The sequence below is a fragment of the Panthera leo genome, chromosome A1 (genome assembly GCF_018350215.1).
Source record: "Panthera leo isolate Ple1 chromosome A1, P.leo_Ple1_pat1.1, whole genome shotgun sequence".
NCBI lineage: Eukaryota > Metazoa > Chordata > Mammalia > Carnivora > Felidae > Panthera > Panthera leo.
Genome location: NC_056679.1, coordinates 17,152,682 through 17,175,774, shown reverse-complemented (window position 1 = coordinate 17,175,774; position 23,093 = coordinate 17,152,682). Strand labels below are relative to the sequence as shown.

Genomic DNA, 23,093 nt, shown 5'->3' with positions numbered 1-23,093 from the left:
ACTGTCCTAGGTGAACTGCATGCATATTGCAGTCTGAGAAACTCAGTCAGGAGGATGGTGGGTGGCATTGCGGGGGTGGTGAGGGGTGTGGCAACTGTACCAGGAGACAGGAGCCATGGTTCAGAGGTTCTCGAAGGTGTGTTGGAGGCAGCAGGACAGCACCCCCGAGAAGACAAAGGTGAGCGTGCGGGCTGAGCAGGTGTTGACAGCAGCGAAAAGGAAGGACGTCTCAGAAGGAGGAGGAGGAGGAAAGACCTGAGCATGCGTGGTGGGTTAAACAGAGGTGTGGCTCAAGTATATGGAGTTCCCGAGAGGGCAAATGATGAGGGCCAAGGCTGAGGTCAGAGCCGGTGGTGGCTGTGCCGCATTCTTGCATAACAGGCCAAGAACTATGGAAAACGGGCAGCCCCTGATCATTTGCAAGCGGAAGCAACACAGTCAGAACATGATTTGCAAAAGGGACCCCAGTGGATTGAGGGCAGCAGGGAGATGGTAGAGGCTGGAGAGCAGTTAGGAAGCTACAATGGAGGGAAGAGTTAGTGAGGTCTGAAAGTGGGGAAATGGAGAATTCAGATTCAAGAAGGGCTTCAAAAACAGAGTGGCCATGCTCTGTGATCAGTCAAACGTGGCAGGCAGTAGGAAGTGGATGAGTAGGGCTATCTGGCTTGGTCAACGGGCCAGCTTTTAATTGTGAAGGGTATTCACGTCATTCACAATGCCTTTGCCAACCGATTGTTCTGTTATTCTCCCTACTTTCATTCGCTATCCTTCTCGACACTCTTGGATGCTACATTTCTTCAAAAACTATGTATCAGCGTGCTCCTATTCACGTCTGATCCTTCCTTTAGGGCAGATGAAAATTCCCGGTTATTTGTGGTGAAGAAGCCAGATGAGAGCATCCTCTAGATTTTCACAGAGATAATATATTTAATTAAGCCTAAAGTTATGAGTGCTAGGTTTGTCAGAGGCTCTCGACAAACACTAATCATTATTTCCATTACATAATACAGATACTTTCTAATCATATGTATATTGTGACATCTAAAACCGATGTAATCGTAAATACTAGGCAACGAAATGATAGATTACGTATGTGAAAAAGGATATTTAATTACAGCATATGTGTGATAGAAAAAGATCTGCCAACGACCTCAATGTTCATCAATCAGGGGTTGTTAAGTATGTTACAGCCACACTGTGGAATCCTACGTAGCCACTAAAAAGAATGAGCAGGTGTATATGGGCTGGCAGAAAAAGATTTTTGTGATATATTGCTAGGTAAAATAAGTATATCATGAGATAATATGTATAATATGATCATGTAGTATTAACAGATATATATTATTTTCAATGTGTCCGAACTATTCTAAGTGCATATATATATATATATATATATATATATGCATATATATATTTCACTTAATCCTCTTAACTACCCCTCTGAGGTAAGTACTATTATCATTTCCACTGAGGAAGCTGAAGTCCAGACTTTTAAGATCAGCAGTCAATAAGTGGAAAGGAAATCACACCATCTGCCTCTAGAATCTGTGCTACCTGCCACTCGGTATAGCAATAATTACTTCTAATCAAAGTGAAGATAAAATGCGTACATGTAAGTGTGCATCTAAAAAATCCACACATCACACTTAAGTGACCTCAAGAAAGAGGTGTGGGTTTGGTGAGGGAGATGACCAGACTCTCACCATTTAGTTGATGTCCTTCTTTTTAGTACTCATGTAATAATTTTCTAATAAAAATACGAATACTGAACAAGGATTCATCTGCATAATGTACCTCCTTTAAACACAACCGCACAATATTATTAAAGAAAAAATATTGATCGGAGAACAAAAAGTCTGTCTTCTCCTTGTTAAAATCCTTAAAACGTTTTTTACTCTTCGGAGGTTCTGGCCTCTTCACCAACTTGCTGTGGTATTTCAGTGTTGTGGATGAGTACACTCTCTAGGGAACTGGTCAGTTATTTCACCTTCAAAGAAACCATTATCTAGGAGTCCCAAGGCCCTGCAAAGTTATCTTTCCTTTCTTCTGTGTAACCTACGTCCGGTTGACAGCTGTCAAGCTGCCTCTGACTTTTCTCATACTGCACATTTCATGTTGTGTTCAAATGACTCATCCAGCCAATCCATCTCCCCCACTGGATCTTTCCAAAGGCAGAAATCATGTATTGTTCATCTGTAAACGCCAACGAGAAGCATGGAGCCTGGCATATGAGGGGTCATCGAAAAACGTGTGGAGACCTAAGCTAAGACTGATCACTGCTTCTAGGGTTCCTAATCAAAAGTAATCATTTTGGCTCCAAAGCTCATCTTGTAAGTGAGGATACACCAATTAATATTATAGTTAATGTCACAGTAATATTATAATCGCCATATTTATTGGGTGTCTGCCCCTCTGCAAGTCGCATTAGAATGTCTGGAATCATTTTTCTTCTTTCTCTGAAAATAGTTAACAAAGGTGAACATTGTTAGAATCTTTTCTTTAAAGACGTGTAATGAGAATCTTCTTGAGTGACAAGAAAGGAACACAATATTCCATGTAAGAGAAAGCTAGGCTATTATAGATCAGTATTCCTTAGTTGTAAAGGTAACTTTCTTCATAAAAAAATCATCATAGGAAGAGGGAAACAAAATGAAATATCATTTCATGCTTAAACTGTCCACAACTTAAAAATTGTTACTGCTCCAAAAACCACCGATAGGCACCCATGTACATTTTCGTTCCTCCTGACTGACGTGAACTTTATAAGTGAGATTTCAGAATCGGTGGAGACTCTGACATGCAGGGTGATTTACGTGGGAATCCCAACAGTTGAAGGAAGAAAGATTATGACCAACAGAGTGTCGAACACAGTCTGTGTGAGGTCTCAGGAATAAAAGCATGTGGCTGACACTTGAGAAATAAATAATCTTGACCACAGACAGGCTCCACAATGGACACTTGGAACGTGCCTGCAGGCAGCAAAGGAAGGGCCTCCAGAATAAATAGCTGCAACTACTCCATTTGAAGCCGAGGGGAATGTGCTCCTTTATTCTAAGAAGCCTTCTTCCTTGTCTCCCCTCGTGAGTGTGACCCAGAAGCAACTCCGCCTTTGCCCCATTGCTCCTAGTGTGTGTAGTGTAGGAAAAGACGTCCTAAGAGTTTTCCATCCCTCTGTATCTTGGTGAGGAAGACACACACCGACCCCTTCCACAAGCCATGGTGCTGGTCTCCTTTTAGGCACTTCCGAAGGCCGGACACCGGGGAAGTCAGCCTCGCTGGTGCCTGGATTTCTGGTCTGCAGCCCAATTGGGCCTGTGAGCAGTCACATCACTGAGCTCGCGGGCCCATGCACATTCTCTTGGTCCCTCTTGGGGACTGTTGTGTTTCTTGTCAATATGACGCTAGCTGGTGGCTATTCTTCTCATTTAGCGTTCACACAACCTGTTCAGGCTTACTTCCCGAATTCTCTTTTGGGAAGAAAATAGTTGCTCCCTCTCACGGAAAAATAGTTAGATCATTTTTGCCTTGCAAATCGTCTGCAAGCTAAGGACAAACCATAAACCAAGATGATAAAAATGTAGACATGATGATTTTTCATGTGACTTCTTATATTCAGATAAAACGTCTTCGGTAACATACATGACTCCTAAGGTAGCACCGTGTTTAAACCTTCAAACTTGTTTTGTTTTAATTGTAGAGAAGGAAGAACTATACTTCTTTTTTTTTTTAAGTATCGTTAAAAAATAAAGCCACCTCACATCCTAGGCTGTCTGTCCATATATCCTGAGTTAGGACTGAGGAACAGTCATGGCTGAAAGGTGTGATTTACGTGCTTAAAGGGTTGCTGAGGGAGGGGGTCGGTAATGGAACTGGGCAGCTAAGTAAATGGCTTATCTGGGGAAACTTAAAAGCCAATTCAAGGCTATTAGTGTTCAGATAAATACAGCATCACTAAGAAGCTGTCGAACGTCTATACTCTAACAGCTGACTATAAACTGGAGCACACGGTTGTCCAGAGCAACGGCTATGCCTCCTTGTGACCTTTAGGTGGGAGACTAACTTTGGTTATCAGAGAAGGACCTCAGAAAATTCAAGTGAACTACAAGGTTCATATTTTGTCCTTAAAGTGTACAGATTTTGTTCTTGCTGTAGCATTTTATAAACACATGAAATGTATTTTTTTAAATAAACAGAGCTCTATTCTTTTTTTGTCTTTTTTCCACCTTATAAAAAATAGTAAGTGATGGTAAGACTATTAAGAAAGGTAGCCCTGGTCAGCCTGCTGTCTCTAGGCATTTATCCATTCATTTATTACATATTTATTGAACACCTCTTATGGCCAAGCACTGTGCTCCATGCTGGACATACTGATGGAGACACAGCCCTTGTCTTCAAGCAGTTTCTGGTCCAGTAGTTGAAACAGACGGTAAAAGCCGTCATGACAGTAACAATAATGGCAGCTGAACACACTGGTGTTCTAAGTACTTTACACATACTAACTTATTTATTCTTCATAACAGGCCTAGAAAATGGGTGTCAATGCGAAGAAATTGGGTACTGAAAGGTGATCTATCTTATAAGACAGAAGAGCCAGGATTAGACACCAGGCAGTATGGCTTCCCAAGCGTATCCTGCCTCCATGAATGAAGCAGTTCTAATTGCTTGAACTGTGCTACCAGATTTTGCTAATGACTCATGGTACAGATGATATCTGTCTCCTCGCTCTTTCTTCCCAACTTAAATGATCATAAATAATCTTTCCCTCAATGCTATCACACCTTAGTTCACAGCCACAAGCACCACCATTTGACCTGCAAGTTTTCCCTTTCTTCCCCTTCCCTTGAATAGTAACTTGAGAGACTATCCGTTACCTTTAACTTTTTCAGCTCCCGTTCACATTGAAACTTATTGGTGCGTGGTTTAATCCTCCAAAGCATCCGGAAATCCTCTCTCCAAGTTGACTGGCGCCCTTCTCTTTGCTAAATTCAACTGCATATGGCCAATCTGTGTTCCCTTTTTTTTTTATCTCTGCAAACTTTAATGCTGGGGGATCATACTTGTCTTCCTGAATCTCTTTATCCTTTTTCTTCTGTAATACCACTCTCCTCTGGCTATTCTCCCATCTTTCCCCTGGTCCTTAATTGTGGGTGTTTCCTTTTAAAGGACGAAAATAAGAAAACGGCCATTAAGCGCTCAGCAAATTACCCTCACACAGTTAAGTGCCAGCCGTGCTACTAAGTCATTATTCTTATTAGCAGTTGGATTTTGAGGCATCGTTGTGAGTTAGCCAGGTAATGTGCGAGCAGGTAGAGTGGGAGAGCATTCCGAGCGGAGGAAGCAGCACAGAGCTTCACACATTTAGGGACTGCAGACAAGTGGGCACGTAAGGTACATCGCGCAGGGCGAGGTGGCGGGGGAAGGAGAAAAACAGAAAGCGACGGCCAGGCCACACAGGACCTTGCGTGCCAAGCTGAGGGGTTGGAGCCTTATCCCAGAAGCTGCCACTTGACAGGCGCTCAGTTTCAAGAAGGGGAAGGCAGCGATAAAATGCACGGTCAGGGGGTCTGGAGGGTGGATAGGTTGGGGGTGGGCAAACCGGAAGCAGAGAGACTGGTTGACAGCCACTGCAGGAATCTGGGCAAAGTACGAAGCTGGCTGCACAGCTGGTGGCGGTTCTCATGGAAAAGAGAGTAAAGGTACAGTATTCAAGGATATAAAGGAGGCAGATCAGGAACGTGGGGTGGGGAGTGAGAGAAAGGAGTCTAGCGCTGATCCAATTGCTTACCATGATTAGAAATACAGGAGAAAAGCCAGGTTAGACCGGCCCTGCTCTATTTCATTTGTGTTTTCTTGATTTGCTTTCTTTCGGAAGCGAAGGCACTAGACCTATGGTAACGTGTGTGCCTCTAATACTTCCCCTTTACTGTCTAGAAAGAAAAAGGAGAAGATGCCAAGCATAAGTGAATTACTGAGTTTTCTGTAATTGTGACACAAGGGCTTGATGGAGTTTCCCTCTTCACAGAAGTGCCAAGGGATGCGATGTTTTGAACAAGGTAATGAAGCTTTCCTCAGAGAATTAATCAAACATCTTCTCCTGCTCATAGTTTATTTTTCCCCTCAGTACACTGAGCTCGATCCAGTCACACTGCTATTTACACGCACCGACATTTTAAAGAACTTCGGAATATGTCTTCTGGACAAACATCAGTTAAAGCATGCTAGTTAGATTTGTTAGGCAGATTGTGATCCTCCGGAAAGTGGGCACAAAATTCGGTGTCTCTTTCCACCTTGACACATTGTGCGGGGAGTACTCCCTCAGTTCACTGAGCTGTGGACCATGCGTCTTAGACCAACACCTACACTATTTACAATCGGATCTTGTATTTATAAGGTCCCCTTGCGGCAGTGAGAATGTGAAGTGTCCTATGCCTTTGGCTTCTTCAAGCTGTCCCTGGCAATAAGTATGGTCTTGAAAATTATCCCTCTGAGTAAGTATGATTTTTGAAAGAAAAAGAAAAAGAAAGGAAGGAAGGAAGGAAGGAAGGAAGGAAGGAAGGAAGGAAGGATGGAAGGAAGAAAAGAAAGAAAGAAAGAAAGAAAGAAAGAAAGAAAGAAAGAGAAAAGGAAAGAGGGAAAGAATGAGCTTCTTGTTGGCATTTTGACCACAGTGGCATACTTCCTAGGACCATGAAAGAGACTGTTTGTGAAACACCCTCAGGGAAACTGAAGCTGAGATATATTTCAGCCCTAGGAGGTGTAAAGAGAGCCCTCTTTCTCTCTCACAATGCCTATATTCTGACTGTTCGGACTTTTTAAAAAAAAGTGCTAGCTAATAGAGCTCTACCAACCATTTAATTTTTTTTTTCCTGGGACTGTGTTTAAATTCAGAGGCTGCTGATCTGTACAGTGACTTGGCTCATTCCAGACAGCGTGGTTGTCTCCACAACTGAGACTGTCACAGCCTGAGGGGACATGTGACAATGCACATCAGTTTGTGAGCTGCCAACTCGCATGACTCAGTCTTCCCAGTTCTCTGTGTGGAGGAGACCTGGCCTTTCCCGACCGGGGCCACACTGGATGCTCCTTTGAAAACTCCCGTTACATGTGGACCTGGTCTCATCATTTGCCATGTTGTATCCGTTGGCCTCTACAGACTGGGCCCACCTTGTTCACCACCGTGTCCTCAGAGCTTTGGACAGTGGCCAGCACTTAGTAGGGTGCAATAAATATGTGAGGTGAGGGCAGGACAAATCTCGCGTTGCTTTTACCCTATCACAGCATCTGGCACCTTGGAGATGCTCGGCAAATATTTCAAATAAATAAACGTATGAACATATATGATTCAAATGTTTGTTCTAGTATGACAGAACGAGGACCTGTTTATTAGAAAAAGGATGAAGAAGGTGTTGATTTCTCTAGAAGTGTGAAGGAAATTTTTCAGCCGTAATTTTAAGTGCTTAAAGTGGCCTAAAGAGGAATTTTTAGTTTTACTATATTTTATATTCCCAACGTAGATTATTATCACAATTATTTGGTATAAAAATGATATAGTTCACTGGTTTTAGCCAATGATATTACCCATATTCTTTACTGGGCAATCTTGTATCTCTCTAGGTCAGTAAAAAGGTTCTCTACCTCATTTAAAGGAAGATTTAAGGTTACAAGAAAGGCAGGTATAAGATTTATAAACTAGGAATAAAGGGAGAAAAAAAGATCCAGAAGTCTGCTTCAGCAAGACAGAATGAAGACCTGCTTCTTAGGGAATTCATAAAACCTGTCTGCATCCTGTGAAAGGTAACGTCTCTCTGTAAAGGGAAAGGAAGGTACATGGAGAACCTGGTGACCCTGTAAAGAGCCCTCATTCCCAAGAGAACTGCTTTTGGTTGGTGGCAGGTTTTATAAGGAGGCAAACTCTCTAAGAAGTCTCACATCTGTACAGTGACCAATGAACTGGCAGATCAACAGTGTCAGAAAACAGTACATTATGTTCCAATTTTTTCCTGAATCTTTCATTCCAATACCGTAAAAGGAGACGCTGCTGTCTTTTAATAATGGAATTTATGGGGCGCCTGGGTGGCTCAGTCGGTTGAGCGTCTGACTTCAGCTCAGGTCATGATCTCACGGTCTGTGGGTTCAAGCCTCACATCGAGCTCTGTGCTGATGGCTCAGAGCCTGGAGCCTGCTTTGGATTCTGTGTCTCCCTTTCTCTCTGCCCCTCCTCTGCTCGCATTCTGTCTCTCTCTCTCTCTCTCTCTCAAAAATAAATAAACATTAAAAAAAATTAACAAAAATGGAATTTATGAAGTACATGGTTTCCGCAACAGACCACAGGTACACAGAGCCTTGTCTGGACTCAGTAAATAAATGATCACACGTCTGTAAGTTCACTGTAGGATTTCACAGACTCTGGCCTCTCCCTCCATCATGGGACATGCAGGTCAAGGCTCTGAAGCCCTGCCTTCAGCCAAGTTGCAGCCGTTGGTGTATCGGCATTTTCTTTGTGATTTATGATTTCAACAAGAGGATACACTAGACCTCTGCTGCTGGCACATAATTAGCAATTTCTTATGCTAGCTTAACATTTATTAAGACATCTCTTCTATTTCCTTTTGCTGCCTTATTGTAATACCTCTCTTAATAATTTTAACCGTAAAAAAATCTGAAGTCGTGTATCTGAGAAGTCATTTCTCAGATGTATGTGATTTTTAGCACTAAAATGGAATTTGTCTGTGACTTGAGATCTTGAGGTTCCTACAGATGTTTATAGAGATCTGCTTCCAGGGTTTCGGTGATCATAAATCAGCAATATTTACCCTCTGATGTCTACAAGACGGTATTCCATAGCCGGCATCCACTCTCCCGGGTGGAAGAGATGGGAGTCAGGCATTCAGTGTTAACCAGGAAAAAGACCAAACAAACACAAGATCGCATTTGTCCATAAGGACTTGACAAGAGAGCCGGGCGCCGATCCTTCCCAGTGCAACCCCTTCCCCTGGGCCGGTTGCTAAATGATGTGGAAAAAGCAGTGCTGTTCCTTGTCCGGCTGAAGTACCGGAATGCACTACTATGCTTTCCTAACGATCCTTGAGGAATTAAAATTGGTAAAGGGGGCACCAAGATAGCTTATGTACGTAGCTTATGCCTAATGTCTGGAACTGTCAACATTTTAATTATTCCAGGATTCCCAGGATGCTGTTTGCGTATAAAAGTATCTGGTTTGCTTTACCTTGTCGGGTTCTCTATTAGGATACCTCACACTCTCTTCTAGTAGTCCAGTGTAGAATCAGAAGGCAGCGGTGTCTATTCCATGAGGTGGGAAGCCTAATGGTTAGTGCCACGGACCCTGCAGTCAGCCTAGCTGAGTCTTTCCCAGCCGTGTGACCTTGAGCAAGCTACCTAGCCACTCACAGATGACGACACTGAGGCACAATTAAACCTTGCTCCTAGTTTGTGTGTCTGTGTGTGAAACAAAATAATTCAAACAAAAGCCTCAGCACACCTCACAAGGGGCTCATGTTAGTTATTATTATTTTATGACGTATATGATATCTATGAGGCCCTAAGAAAAAAAGACGGGTTAGTTGAATATTGTGTGGCCAGTGTGGTCCTATTCGGTATCACAGCCGTACCCTCTTAGAGCCACCCCGGCCAAACTCAAGCCTGCAAATTTACACTCCATGAACTCGAGAGCTTATTTCTGGGCGGACTGGCTCTGTGCCCCGGCCCCGCTCCCTGTGCTCACTCTCTTGCGGCCATAAGGTCATTCTTCAGTGTAAACTATACAAAATGGTTAGCTGCTCTCGTAGAGAGCTCTGGAGCCTCTGTCTTTTCTGGTAACGGGGGGTGAGTGCTTTCATGGGCCTCGCGGGAGAGAGGCAAGTGGCCGCTTGCCAAGTGTGCGTGTGTGTGGTAGACGGAAGCCCTTCATGCCTTCCCTGCTGCGAGCAGTGCATTGTATCAACAGTTCAGGAAAGACCAGGGGAGTTGGCGACAGTGTACCACCCAAGTCCTTCAGAGCCGCTGACCACAACAGGGTGAGTCAAATGTACTTCGGTTGCTAATGAAGTCCCTTGGGACCCTGGTTCATTTGCCGTATTTTAATACATGCCCCTGAGCCTCAGCCCGCTGTGGGGCTGTTCCCTGTCTACGGCTGGCCTGCTGGGCTCTGGGGCCTGCCGGGCTCTGGGGCCAGCCGGGTTCAGAATCAGGTCGACGGGATCGCAAACAGGGACGCTGAGGGTCCAACCAAAGACCAAGCCTCACTTCTCTGGACCCTCCTACTCAGATTTAGTGAATGACCCGCTCATTCACATCCACAAACGCTCTTTTCCTTACCCTCTCCCACTCTGGAGTTTGCTAGAAATGAATGAAGCCTATAATTCTTGCAACACCCTCCAGAAACCATTATAATTAAAAAAAAAAAATGATATGAAGTAAACTTTTTATCATAGATGGCTTCAATTTAACTGAAAAGTATAAAATGAGGGAACTAAACCACACTACTTTAATGTTAGTTATTTTAAAAAGGGGCAACATTTAAAACCAGTTTAAAGGGCCTAAAAGTGTACTTATTGTTTGGTAATTCCAATAACGTGCGTCATTTTGCACATTCCTGCAATTTTCTTGTTATATAACAAGGGATACTTAATTATTAATTTGCATGTAACAGCTCCCCCCCCAAATCTGTATATTATTTAATAGACATATATTCTAATAGCCTTTCATTATTCTACTTTACACACTTGACTTATTGGAAATACATGTGAAATTGTACTACATGGTCATCTATCCTTTCACCCTCCCCACCCACCCTCGTGGACCTCCTGCATCCTTCTGACTTCAGTTATGACCATCTGGTGCACAACACCGCATGCAACCCAAATCCTTAATTCCGGCTTAGTCAGTTCCATATTTATGGAGGTCTATTGCCCAGTTTCAATGGCGTCGCATGGCTAACCTGAACTTGGTGTGTTGAAACAGAATTTCTCATCTTCTTCCAACCTCCTTTCTTCTAGCTGGTTCCCTCATCTAACCTCCTATAATGAATGGTACACCTCCCTACTTTGAGCCTGTCAAGCACAAAGTTTTTTAAAAATTCCCCTCCTCCCTCCGACATGCACGAGGTCCAAGTCATAGCAGGTATCTACAACAGTAGGTTGTTTCCTTTCTAGCCTCACCATCTCACTCTACGCTTCACGTTCCAATTCTGTTCACATACATTGCTTTCTAGTTAATAACCTCCCAATACAGCTCTGATTATTGCACGCTCTTGTTCAAACACTTCCGGTGCTCCCTACCCAATAAATTCAGAACTCCTTATCTCGTTCAATGTCACCCCCGGTATGCTTCGAACCTCTTTTTCAGACTCATGATGCCCACCTTTCTTTTCTTTAGCTACGTTTTAAAGTGCTTTCATACAGATCATGTTCGGTCGTCACAACAATTCTGCAAGGTAAGAAATCCAGGTGATAACACGCTCATGTTTCAAATGAGGAAAACAGACCCAAGAAAAAAAATGGAGTGTTCAGGATTCCTCGACTGGACAACAGTAAAGTGTATCTACAGCCCTGGTCTAAGGGTCAATCAAAGGAGATGGGCACTCAACCTTTCTCGGAAAAGGCCAAACCTGGCCAAAATGGATTGTCCCCTGCTCTCAAAGCCTTTCCCTCCCTCAAGCTCTCACTCGTGTAATCTTGGAATACTTGGCTCTGTTCTCCATTCACCCGAATCTTTTCTGCCTGGTCTTTCTCTCTTCCTCTCCTGACTCACAGAGTGATCATGCAATTGCCTTTAATCCCACTCTGCTTTCTGAGTCTCCTTTTTTTCTGTTTCAAATTATTATTGAAATGAATCATTCTCCTTTAACATTTTATGCACTTAGGTTTTTTTTCCTACCAAATAGACCATAAGCATTGTGAGATTCTGGTCTATGTCATAAATGTCCCTGTAGTCCCCACTTGTCACACTCTGTAAATGCATAACAAACATTTACTCTGTGTGTGTATATGTGAGATTCAATTTTTTTTCGTACAGCAGGATATTTCATTTTTGCTATTTTATTCTATTGTTATTTCCAAAGTGTATAATATTTACATCATTATATCTAGAATCCTTGCCATGTGAAAAACCTGGTATAATCTTTATCATTCTGGCAATACCTTTCACTCACTGAACACCCACTGGCATTCACTAAATCCTTAGTTAGCATCATCAACTATTTTAAATAGTCTGCTAATGGCTGCAATGCATTAATATTCTAAGCAGTTAGAAACTCATTTCCCATGTCTTGACTTTTAATATTGTTCTAACTCAAGCATTACTAAACCAGAATGTGACTTTGTTTTGTCAAGCTGTTACTTTAATTGAACTTGAACAATGACTGGCCTGGCATTACTTAATTGGAGCTTACCCTAATCAAATAATGGTATTAGAGAAGAAAAACGATGGAGACCAGGTCTTTCAGCTCAGCACAAATGAATAAAACATATTTCACCCACATTCCATACCACGATGTATTTTTCTAGTATTTGAAATGTTTTTTTTTCCCCCGATAAAGTAGCCTTACTGTTGAGAAAGCTTTTCTCATGTCAGTAAGCTTTTGAACAGCATTGAATTGAGTTACATTTACCATAGGGCTCACCACGCTGCCTCTTACATGTTCCTGGCTCATATCTAGAATGGTAATTTGTCTAGGGTGGTCGAGGAAGCCAGTCACTTTAGCGAAAACCCCTGCGGGCTGTCACACAAAAGCAGAAAATGGAAGCTTGGATATTCCTTAATTAACTTCCAAAGACTGACAGCAAAGATTAGTGAAATACTGCTAGCCCTGACTTAATACTCTTCCCAGTGAACAAATGCTGTAACCATTCCTGAAGTTGTGCGCGTTAAGGACATTGATGGAGGATGTTTAGAAGAGCTGCCCAAAGGGACGGCATTATTCTTGTGTCAGTGTATAAGCTCGTGTGGAAGTCTTTCCCAAACACAAGGAAGGCGTTAGCTTCTTAAAGATTCAACACGGATTTTATCACACGTATTGCTGCACTTTGAACCCCCGCTCTACTCTCAGACCACAGAGAGTGACCCGTGGTTCTGGGTGAGATCCTCAGATATTGGTACCTAAAAAAGTTGCTTCGGGCGTAGTTCTTGATTCTCTACTGTGCAGGCACCGAAACCCCATCTCATTACTTACTTGAGGAACCATCTAGCTTTGGGGAACCAATTCACTTTCTAAAATTCTGATTGCTCTGAGTTACAAAGTTACAAAAAATTTATTTCTTATTAGTCAGGGAATGGTTAGGTGATTTGCCATCTGCTGTACCAGACACAGCAGTCAGAGCAAAGGGTGTTGGAAAGCCGGGATGAATATTTCATCCAACTACGTAACAGGCTTGAACATTCTCCCTACTCCAGTTACATAATTTTTAATGAGTGAGAGATTGGCCACCCTCAGAAACAACACACCTTCCCTCCCTACCAGTACGGACCTGTGTTTATTCTTTTCTAGATTCCATGTCAATTGCCTCCCTTCAGTTATGTCACTAGGTATTACTTACATTTTAATCCCCTTGGTGAGTTTCAGGATTCATTATAGCCTAATGACGAAGCACATCGATTCTGAGTTAAATAGACCTAAGTTTAGGACATGTATCCAACACTTTACATCTGTGTGTTCTTAAGCAATTTTTTTAGCTTCAGTCTAGTTTTTCCATCTGCCAAGTACAGAGATACCTACCTATTCCACAGAGTTGTTTTTAGATTTAACTAGGTAATTCATGTAAAATTTTTGGCACATAGTGAGTGTTCAGAAGTGACAACTGTTAGTATGTATCAGTATTATCGTGCATGCATATAATTTGCCTTTCTCCCCATTAAGCCAGCATTATTTCCTCTCTCCAAGATGAAAGTACTTTAGGGCTAGCAGTATTGTTTTCATTTATAAATATGTACACGACAGGCAAAACATACTCATAAGATGTCAACTTTTAAAATGAAAAAAAATATACGTAAAATTAATATCCCCATTTTACTCACGGAAACTGAGTATTAGAGACATGAATAAAACTTTCTAACACTTTCTTTACTGGGATTGTCGTACCCTTCTAGGGACTACCTTTCTCTTTCCCATTCTCTCCTTAGCATTCATGAAATGCACTCCGTTTTTTAAGATAAGAGAATTGAGTAAAATATGCCCATGTTATAAATCATATGGGAGCCATTAAACAATCTTATCTTCTCCCATGACTTTGTTATTATCAACAGAGATGACATGTAACAATGTCTCTAGAGCATAGTTCCATCCTAATGTCCAGACCCATATCTCCATTCTCCTACTCCATGGGTAGTACTTTGAAATCACACAGGCTCTTCAAACTAACATGTTCTAAATGAACTCATTGTTCATGTTCTTCCTATGCTCACTCTATCTTGGTGAACTGGACCAGTCTTAGCACAACTGCCCTAGCTAGAAGTTAAAGCGTCATTCTTCGGACTTTCCTGTCCAGTCAATCACCATGTCATGCCCATTCTTTCCCAGCATATCTCTTGGATGCCTCCTGGTCCCTTCATCCTCATCCAACCAACCTGTTCAGGCCACTGCACCTATCACCTGCATTTCTCCAACAGCTTCCTGAGCAGCTCAATCTATCCTCTACATTTCAGGCAGAGTGATATTTCTAAGATATGAATCTGATTTTGTCATTCTACTTAAAGCCTGTTAGTCATTCCCTATTTCTATTTCAACAATAAGACACAACTTCTCTACGTGGCAGCCTGGTCCTCTGAGATTGACCCTTTCTCCATTTCTCCAATCGTCTTTGTTATTCACACCTTTGGGCTGTAGAGTTTTGTTGCGTCCACACTGCCCCCTGGACTCATCACTCGCACTCAGCCTGTGCACTTGAGAGTTGCTTCCCCGGAAACATACTTCCCTTCTTTCTTCCCTGGGGTACTCTGGTACTGCCCTCAAATTCCAGCTAGGACATCATGTTTTTTAAGAATCCTTTCCTGGGGCGTTGGGGTGGCTCAGTCAGTTAAGTGTCTGACTTTGGCTCGGGTCATGATCTCTCAGTTGGTGAGTTCAAGCCCTGCGTTGGGCTCTGTGCTGACAGCTCAGAGCCTGGAGCCTGCTTCAGATTCTGTGACTCCCTCACTCTCTGCCCCTCCCCTGCTCACGCTCTGTCTCTTTCTGTCTCTCAAAAAAAAAAAAATAAATAAATAAATGTTAAAAACAAAAAACAAAAACAATCCCTTTCTGAACCTGGGCTGGGAAAGATGTCCCTTCCTGGCAGAACACTTATCACATTTATTTTATGCTTGCGTGTTCACTTATCTGTGTATCCCCCAAAGTGTGAAAAGCCCAGGGGTTTGGAAGTTGTGGTTCTTTTGCTTGCTTTTGCACCCAGCAGTCGCTAGAACAGAGGCGCTCAGTTTACATGTCTTTGAATGATTAGAGTGAATACTGGATTCCCACAAAATATTGCTGAACTAGTGAATACACAGTAAACAATACGACACTATCCAGAGATTCCATCTCTCGAGTTATGCTAAGGAAACTTTAAAGTGGAAATTCTCTTCTTTTACTAAAGCGAAACTTGTGCTGTACGTTATTAGGTTAAAAAATGTTACATCCTTAAGTTAAAAAAAATTTTAAGTTAACAAACTTTGAACTTCTTTAAAATAGATGACACCGTCTTATTTGTGTATAGTTAATTATGCATTTTCTGGGGAATAATTCTGTTGGTGGATGTGCTCAATATGCGCTTTCCTTGTTTCTTCATTACAGTGAAAGCTTTCTGAGGGCAAAGGAGTATTTATTTTTTTGTTCTATGTCATCTTCAGAGACCTTGTGGTGCTTTTCCCACAAGACAGGACATCAATGAAAGCTAAGGGGTTAAATAAAAAAATAAAGATGCCAAACCAAAGGGTTTTGTCCTAACACAGGAAGATTAATGGCTTACAGCAGCAAATATATACCCTCAAGACATTTTGATTCACGGAAGAAAGGAAAAGACATTTTCATTTCCATATTTCTCTTTGTGATATTTGTGTGGAGAAGTATATGGTAGTATTAAGATGACTTTCAGGGGCACCCGGGTGGCTCAATTGGTTAAGTGTCCGACTCTTGGTTTCAGCTCTGGTCAAGATCTCATGGTTCATGGGTTCGAGCCCCACATCAGGCTCCATGCTGACAGTGCAGAGCCTGCTTGGGATTCTCTCTTTCCTTTTCTCTCTGCTCCTCCCCCACCCTTCAAAATTAACAAATAAACTTACAAAAAAAAGATCTTTCAACAGAGAAACAGAAAGACCTCTTGTTACGTGATGAAAATTAAGGTCAGCTACAGTATGTTGGGGAGTACAAAACGGACATGGGAGATACAACTTGGCTGAAAGACACTAAGTCTCTTACTGGAAGATACTTTCTGGCTTTGAAAGTCAAGCAAATGGTAAGGATAGGAATTAGCCAGATGAAACAAATAGGGTGCTTTCTGTTGTCTGTGTCTTTTGTACTTTTGCATTTATTCTTCACGCATGTGCAGTTTTCCGGATGGTGGCCAACGTGAGGAATGGGGGAATAGTCAGTGTAACAAACGAGACAGGCTCGAACCAGAAAATTCACATGTAGAAAGTGAGGCACCTGATTCTCTCGCTTGACTCCTTTCCAATCTAGAGCCAGACGAATCAACAAACTTAAATCTCATTCATAAACATAGGTGCAAAAGTACTAAATAAAATATTCTCAAATTTAACCTGGCAGTTTATAAAACATAGGTCATGAAAGAGGAAGTTTATTCCAGCACGTGCATGTGGCTTAAGGCTAGTGCATCGAAAAGTGCAAGTCACAGCGTGAATAGGCTGAAGGAAAAAAAAGACTACATGATAATTTCAATAGATGCAGAAAATTTGATGGGATAAGATTTGACTTACTTCTGCTAAAAGCTTTTGTCAGATTGTGTGTTTTCTTAACCCAACAAAATGTTACTAGAATCCTATAGCCTACATGATTCCAAATGGTGGGACATTCTCAATACTTCCTTTCAGTCAGAAAAAAGACCCAGAATGTCAGAACACAACAAAAAGAAAACCCCCATGGATGCCTATTCCACTGCTTCTATGCAACATTATGGTAAAAGTCCTACCTAGCACAGGAAGAAACGAGAAAGAAAGAAAACGATGCTGCTAATAGTTAAGGAGGAAACAAACTGTGACGAGTCAACGAGAAGGAAAGGTTGGGGTCCGAGGGCAGGTCCTAAGCACTGTAGGTCGATATTGTTAATCTCGCCAAAGGTCGATATCTGATGTAGTAATCAGCACTGATTTTGCACACATCAGAAAATCTCACTGAACGAGTACTATAAATGATCACTTAGCCAGTGGGATGGTCTCTGAAATACTTCACCCAAAAGAACTTTGTGGGGAGGCAGCAGTGGATAAGCGAAGCGTGGAAGCCATCCTCAAACGGTTTCTCACTGCACTGAATACAAGCTCGATCCCCACAACTTCCACGTCAGGGTGGAGACTAAGCCTCAGGAAGAGTTTGTGCCATCTGCTGCGCGTGCTACGTGGTCCAGGGAATAATTCCTTCTGATAGGTCATAGTAGTCTCAGAGCTGAGCTTCTGAAGACTTAAAAAGAAAGCGGCTGAAGAGCTGTAAGCAGCGTTCATTTTGCTAGTGGCATTTTGAAGAACTGTGGAGGGAGAGACTCACTGCCCAAATGGGTACAGGATGTGCACAAGTGGTTTATTCTGGAGACTTGTCTCTAGTCTTTTTTCATCTGGATTGTCCTTTCCTTTCCTCCTTAGATATGAAGCTCTTTCATTTCTTCCGCTAATTTCCTGGACTGTCCTATTCTTCCTTCTCAGGCTGACTTTGTTTGTTCTCTTGAGACCCGCTCTGTGTCTACCTCACTGTTCTTCCTTCCTTCCTTCCTTCCTTCCTTTCCTTCCTTCCTTCCTTCCTTCCTTCCTTTCTATTTACTTATTTTTAACGTTTATTTATTTTTGAGAGACAGAGAGAGCAAGAGCATGAGTTGGGGAGAGGCAGAGAGAGGGAGACACAGAATCCAAAGCAGGCTCCAGGCTCTGAGCTGTCAGCGCAGGGCCAGCGTGGGGCTCGAACTCACAAACTGTGAGATCATGACCTGAGCTGAAGTCGCAAGATCAACCGACTGTGTCACCCAGGTGCCCCTCTTCTCCTTTCTTTTCTTTCCTTTTCCTTTCTTTTTTTTTTCCTTCCTTATCCTGACCAGACAGACCGTTATGTTTTTAAGAAAATAACTGCAATATTTGTTGAATAACATTTATAAATCTTGCTTTTAATTTAGAAATAACTTCAGTCTTTAGAGGTTTCTCCACTGTTATACCACCAGCACAGTTGAGGCAATGCTTTATTTTTTTTCCCTCTTGTACATTATTGGCTCTTGGGCGAGGAAAGGGGAATGTTCCCATCCTCCTGATGGTGGTAACATTTTGCCGTTAATGGTTTTGTGTTGAGGGAAGGCATGGACTCGAGTTTAAGAAAGATTAAATTGGTGGCAGTGGGAACAAGGGTTTGCATGGGAAGACATACCAGGATGTGAAACCTGTGAATTCACGACAATCTACATGTGAGATGGAAAGGGTCTCTCTGGACTAGAGTAGTGGTGTTAGGAGTAGAAGGGAAGAGACAGAAGAGAGAAAACAGAAGGAGACATAAAAGGGGTTGGGGGAATGAAGAAATGAAGATGGTTCCTGATAGTATTCCTGACAGTCTGCTGGTCCAATGCTTGCGTGGCGTTCTGAAGCCCTGAAATCAAAGCCTGTGGCCCCAAACCCCCCAGCCCTATTCTGGGGCAAACAGCTCTCGGAGCTTTAGTTACCCCACTCAGAATACCACTTCTGCTGCCTATACTAGGGAATGGAAAGCTCAGTGAAGCATTCGTAATAATAAAGTATTTTACAAATATTATGTAATAGTAGACATCGTGCCAATGGTTTCCACAAACTTGTCACCCTTAGATACCAGTGACAGGGTAGAAAAGTCATGTATTTGGGGCCCCGATAGTAACTTTGTAGTGTACTAACTTTGCAAATTCAAGTCAGCCTGAGTCAGTTGGCCTCTCTAAGACTCAGTCTTGCCATAGTAAAACAGGGATCATGACATCACCCTTCACCCTTGAAACGACTTAGCTCTGTACCTATGAAAATGCCTGGCGCTTAACAAATAATGGTTTCTTTGTATACCTTTATTGTTTCCCCATGTACATCCCATAAAAATCCATATGGGAAAGATTTTTTGCCAACAAAACAAACTGAGCTGAAGTAATCGTTAATTATGTTTACTATTTCTAAATTAAATCTCACGATCTTTCTACCTACGTTAACAGAAATAGACAAATATCTAGATAGCAGATAGGTGTTTAGTGTGGACTAGTAACTCTGTTTTGGCTGCCTGACTTCCTCTCTAAGATCATTTAAAATAAAATTTCTGTACTTTATTTAAATACAGAACAGAATTACTTATTAGTTTATAGACAAATAAGCTAAAGCACCTGGACATCATTTAGGTGATAGCAGAATCAACACTTTCTTCAAATGCCTCTTGATAAAATCCTTCCTAATTTTTGTCACTAGTGGTTTTAAACGTTTTCATTAAAAAAAAAAAGACATGATCTATTTCATGGGATTGTCAGGAGGATGATGTACAAAGGACCCAGGGCTGTGTTTGGCACAGAGTATAAGCTCACAAGCCACATTACTATCCTTTTAACTTAACTGTCTCTTAACTGTCAAAGACCCTCCCTGGTAGGTTATAATCTTTTTCCTGAGTTTTCATGTTATTTGGAATGAAAACATTTTGACTCTTTTCCAGCTCCTCTCCGAGCCAAGATTCATCCACCCAGCTTCTTCCTCTTTAATCGACTATGAGGGAGAGAAAAATATTCCAAGTACTGGGTGGTGGGGGGGGTCCTCTCGGTTTGCTGCTCTCTCTGTTCCTCAAGAGGTTACTCACAATTGTCCCCCTGGTTCTCTTTTCTCAAGGCACAAACTATTTCTTGAGCTGGGAAGATAAGACCTTCTCCGTTTTCTATTCCAAAAGCGGGATTATTTCATGATAATTGAGTTTCCCTCTAAGATAACCACCCCCCCTCCCTTTTTGGTGCAGGGAGCTACCTGTGGGATTTTATTTTCTATATGTTTATTATCTTTCTAGCTATTCATTTATTTTATTTTATTCATTTCTTTAATGTTTATTTATTTATTGAGAGAGAGACAGACAGAGTGTGAGCAGGGGAAGGGCAGAGACAGAGACAGAGACACTGAATCCGAAGCAGGCTCCAGGCTCTGAGCTGTCAGCACAGAGCCCAACGTGGGGCTAGAACCCACAAGCTGTGAGATCATGACCTGAGCCGAAGTCAAACATTTATCTGACTGAGCCACCCATGTGCCCCAAGTTACTTGTTTATTAACAGCCTTGTCTGACGGGTTTCTTTGTTAAACAAGTTCAAATACTGAGATTAATACTGCAAACTATAAACTTTTAAAAGCAAGACAAAACAGGGGCACCTGGGTGACTCACTCAGTTAAGCCTTCGACTTCAGCTCAGGTCATGATCTCATGGTTCATGAGTTCAAGCCCCGGGTCGGGCTCTGTGCTGACAGCTCAGAGCCTGGAGCCTGCTTCAGATTCTGTGTCTCCTTCTCTCTCTGCCCCCTTTCCCCACTTGCACTCTCGCTGTCTCTCAAAAATAAACATTAAAAAAATAAATAAATAAAAGCAAGACAAAACAAACAAAAAGGAAATAAATTAAATTGATTATCGCTTCCATTCTTCCTCATGAGACTGGAAAAATTTCATCACCTACCAGTAAGCAGCATTATAAAAGAAAACTGTACAGAGGGAGAAAGCATACACAGGTGTGACTTTTGCCTTTTAAAAACATTAAATCAAGAAAGCCAAATGGATTGATGCGGCCAACTTTGAAACTTAGTCCCACTACGAAACCAAGCATAATACGAATGTGCATAATTCTCTCACGCTCTTATTTTTCTGTCTAGAAGGTTGTGCCTGATGTTGTTCTGCCTGGTAGGAGGAATAACTTTCAAGTAAATTAGCACTTACCATCATCTTTGTCAGGGACGATTGTAACCCGAGCCCTTGGGTATTCTGATCCAATCCTCCCGCCCATGGGCACGCTCAGAAGGACATGGAATGTTTCCTCCTCTTCATACAGGGAGTCGTCAATAACAACGATGCGACACGTTTTTTCACGCTCATGTCTGTCAAAGTGGATGACACTGGTGTGGTCTTCGGGTCTGGATATGTAATCTGAGTAGGACAGCACCGACGTCGGCACAGTTCCGTCTGCCGTACCTGGGGACAGAGAATCCAAAAGGTGTTTATGTAGAACATATCACACAAGCGTGTTTCCAGAAATGATTATTTTCACATGCAACATCTTCACGGTCAATCTGTATATGTGAACCTCCCTGGAAATTACCATAGCACCTACATGGTATTCTAGCATTACGCGTCACCTTCACAGTGGTCTCAAACATACAAAGAGTATTACATTTCCAGTGTTTTCTCCTCTACTTCCTGCCACTGGTCTTTCGGAACAACACAATATCACAAAATAATAGCTTCGACTATTCAAATGCTTACTGTGTGTAGGCAAAGTGCCAAGTGCTTTACATGCATTGCCTGATTAACCCTCTCAACCACACTATTGGGGTTTACAGAGGTTAAATCACTTGCTCTGGGACCCAGAGCCCAAGGCTGACCCTGAAGTCTGTGTTTCTGACCACTATTCTTTATTATCTTCCCATTCATATATATATATACACACACACACACACACACACACACACACACACACACACACATTAATGGGAATTTTCATGAATGCTCAGATATCAACTGCACATATGACCTTTTGACCTTTTCTTTTACATTTTTAGAAAATCTACCTGTTTCCTAGGAAAGTATTTAGTATATTAATGAATATTATATATTTTAATTTGGTATTACATAAAATCATCTTTCAGAGGAGGCTTACTAATGAGCAAAAGAAACATTCTGAAATTCTGTTGAAATGAGTTTCAAGCTAGTTTACAAGGATTTTCTTTTGAGTATGCATTTCTTTGTCTCTGTCTCTCTCTTTTTTAAATAACCCTCTTCCACTTGATCAGGTTTGGGTGGGGAAAGGGGACTTCAATTTCTTACATTCCAAATGGCTTTGAGTGTTGGGATAAGCAACCACAAGAATCAGATGTATTTTGATAGGTAACAGCAGTCCTTCCAGGCCCTCTTGGAAGAGGTCCCCAGAAGTGTAACAGTGAAGGAAGACTTCTGGGGAAGTGCAGCTTTTTTCTTTATGAAAACTGGAATAATAAAACATACCCCTCAAGGCATAATGTTCTGGCTCCAACATGTCAAAGAGGCTTATTTCTATGTCTTTGCAGGGACAGTTCAGTTCATTGGCAAGTCAAGCTACCTTGTTGCGTATAACAGACCACCATCAATTCCTGGCTCACGTCTCCACTTCTTCGGATGGGAATGAACAGCTCACCCACATCTTCTTCAACGGAGTATTCCGACTGGGGAATAAATACAGTCGACTCTAAAGAGAACACACAATCACAGTCACTATTACTTTTATCTGAACTTCAGCAATCCTATGCAAATTAACATTGCTCTAATCGTCAACTTTCCCACTTGCATATTCTTTGAGAATGCCACCGTGTGAAGGGAAGGAAAGAGAAGAGGGGGGCAAAAGCAGGTATAAAGCATGCAGGCTCTGGGCCAGTGAATTCCTAGCCTTGAAATAAGACTCAACATTGCAAAAATAGATAAATAGATAAAAATCTCTGGTAACTGCTTTCTTCCTCAATTAATAAATGCTGCTGACATACTTCCTTTAAATACAGCTTTGTTCACTTGACAGATCAACACCTTCCAATGGTGTAGACAAATTTTAGAGGCAGAAGAGACCTTGGAAGTCACCTTGTCCTACCTCGTACTTTACAGATGAAGAAACCTGGGTGCAGAGAGTTGAACTTATTTGCAAAGGCCTCTTTCTGGTTAAGTCAAAATTAAAACTCAAACCTTGTAATGTC

At 42.0% G+C, this 23,093-nt stretch overlaps 1 protein-coding gene across 1 annotated transcript in view; it reads right to left on the bottom strand.

Annotated features, from left to right (window-relative positions):
• FREM2 (FRAS1 related extracellular matrix 2) overlaps positions 1–23,093 on the bottom strand; it is a 164,061-nt gene that overhangs the window by 47,625 nt on the left and 93,343 nt on the right. The window contains exons 5-6 of the mRNA XM_042903796.1: positions 22,472–22,597; positions 21,097–21,348 (exon numbers count right to left, since the gene is read on the bottom strand). Coding sequence (XP_042759730.1) covers positions 21,097–21,348; positions 22,472–22,597 — 378 coding nt within the window. The remainder of the gene's footprint in view (positions 1–21,096; positions 21,349–22,471; positions 22,598–23,093) is intronic.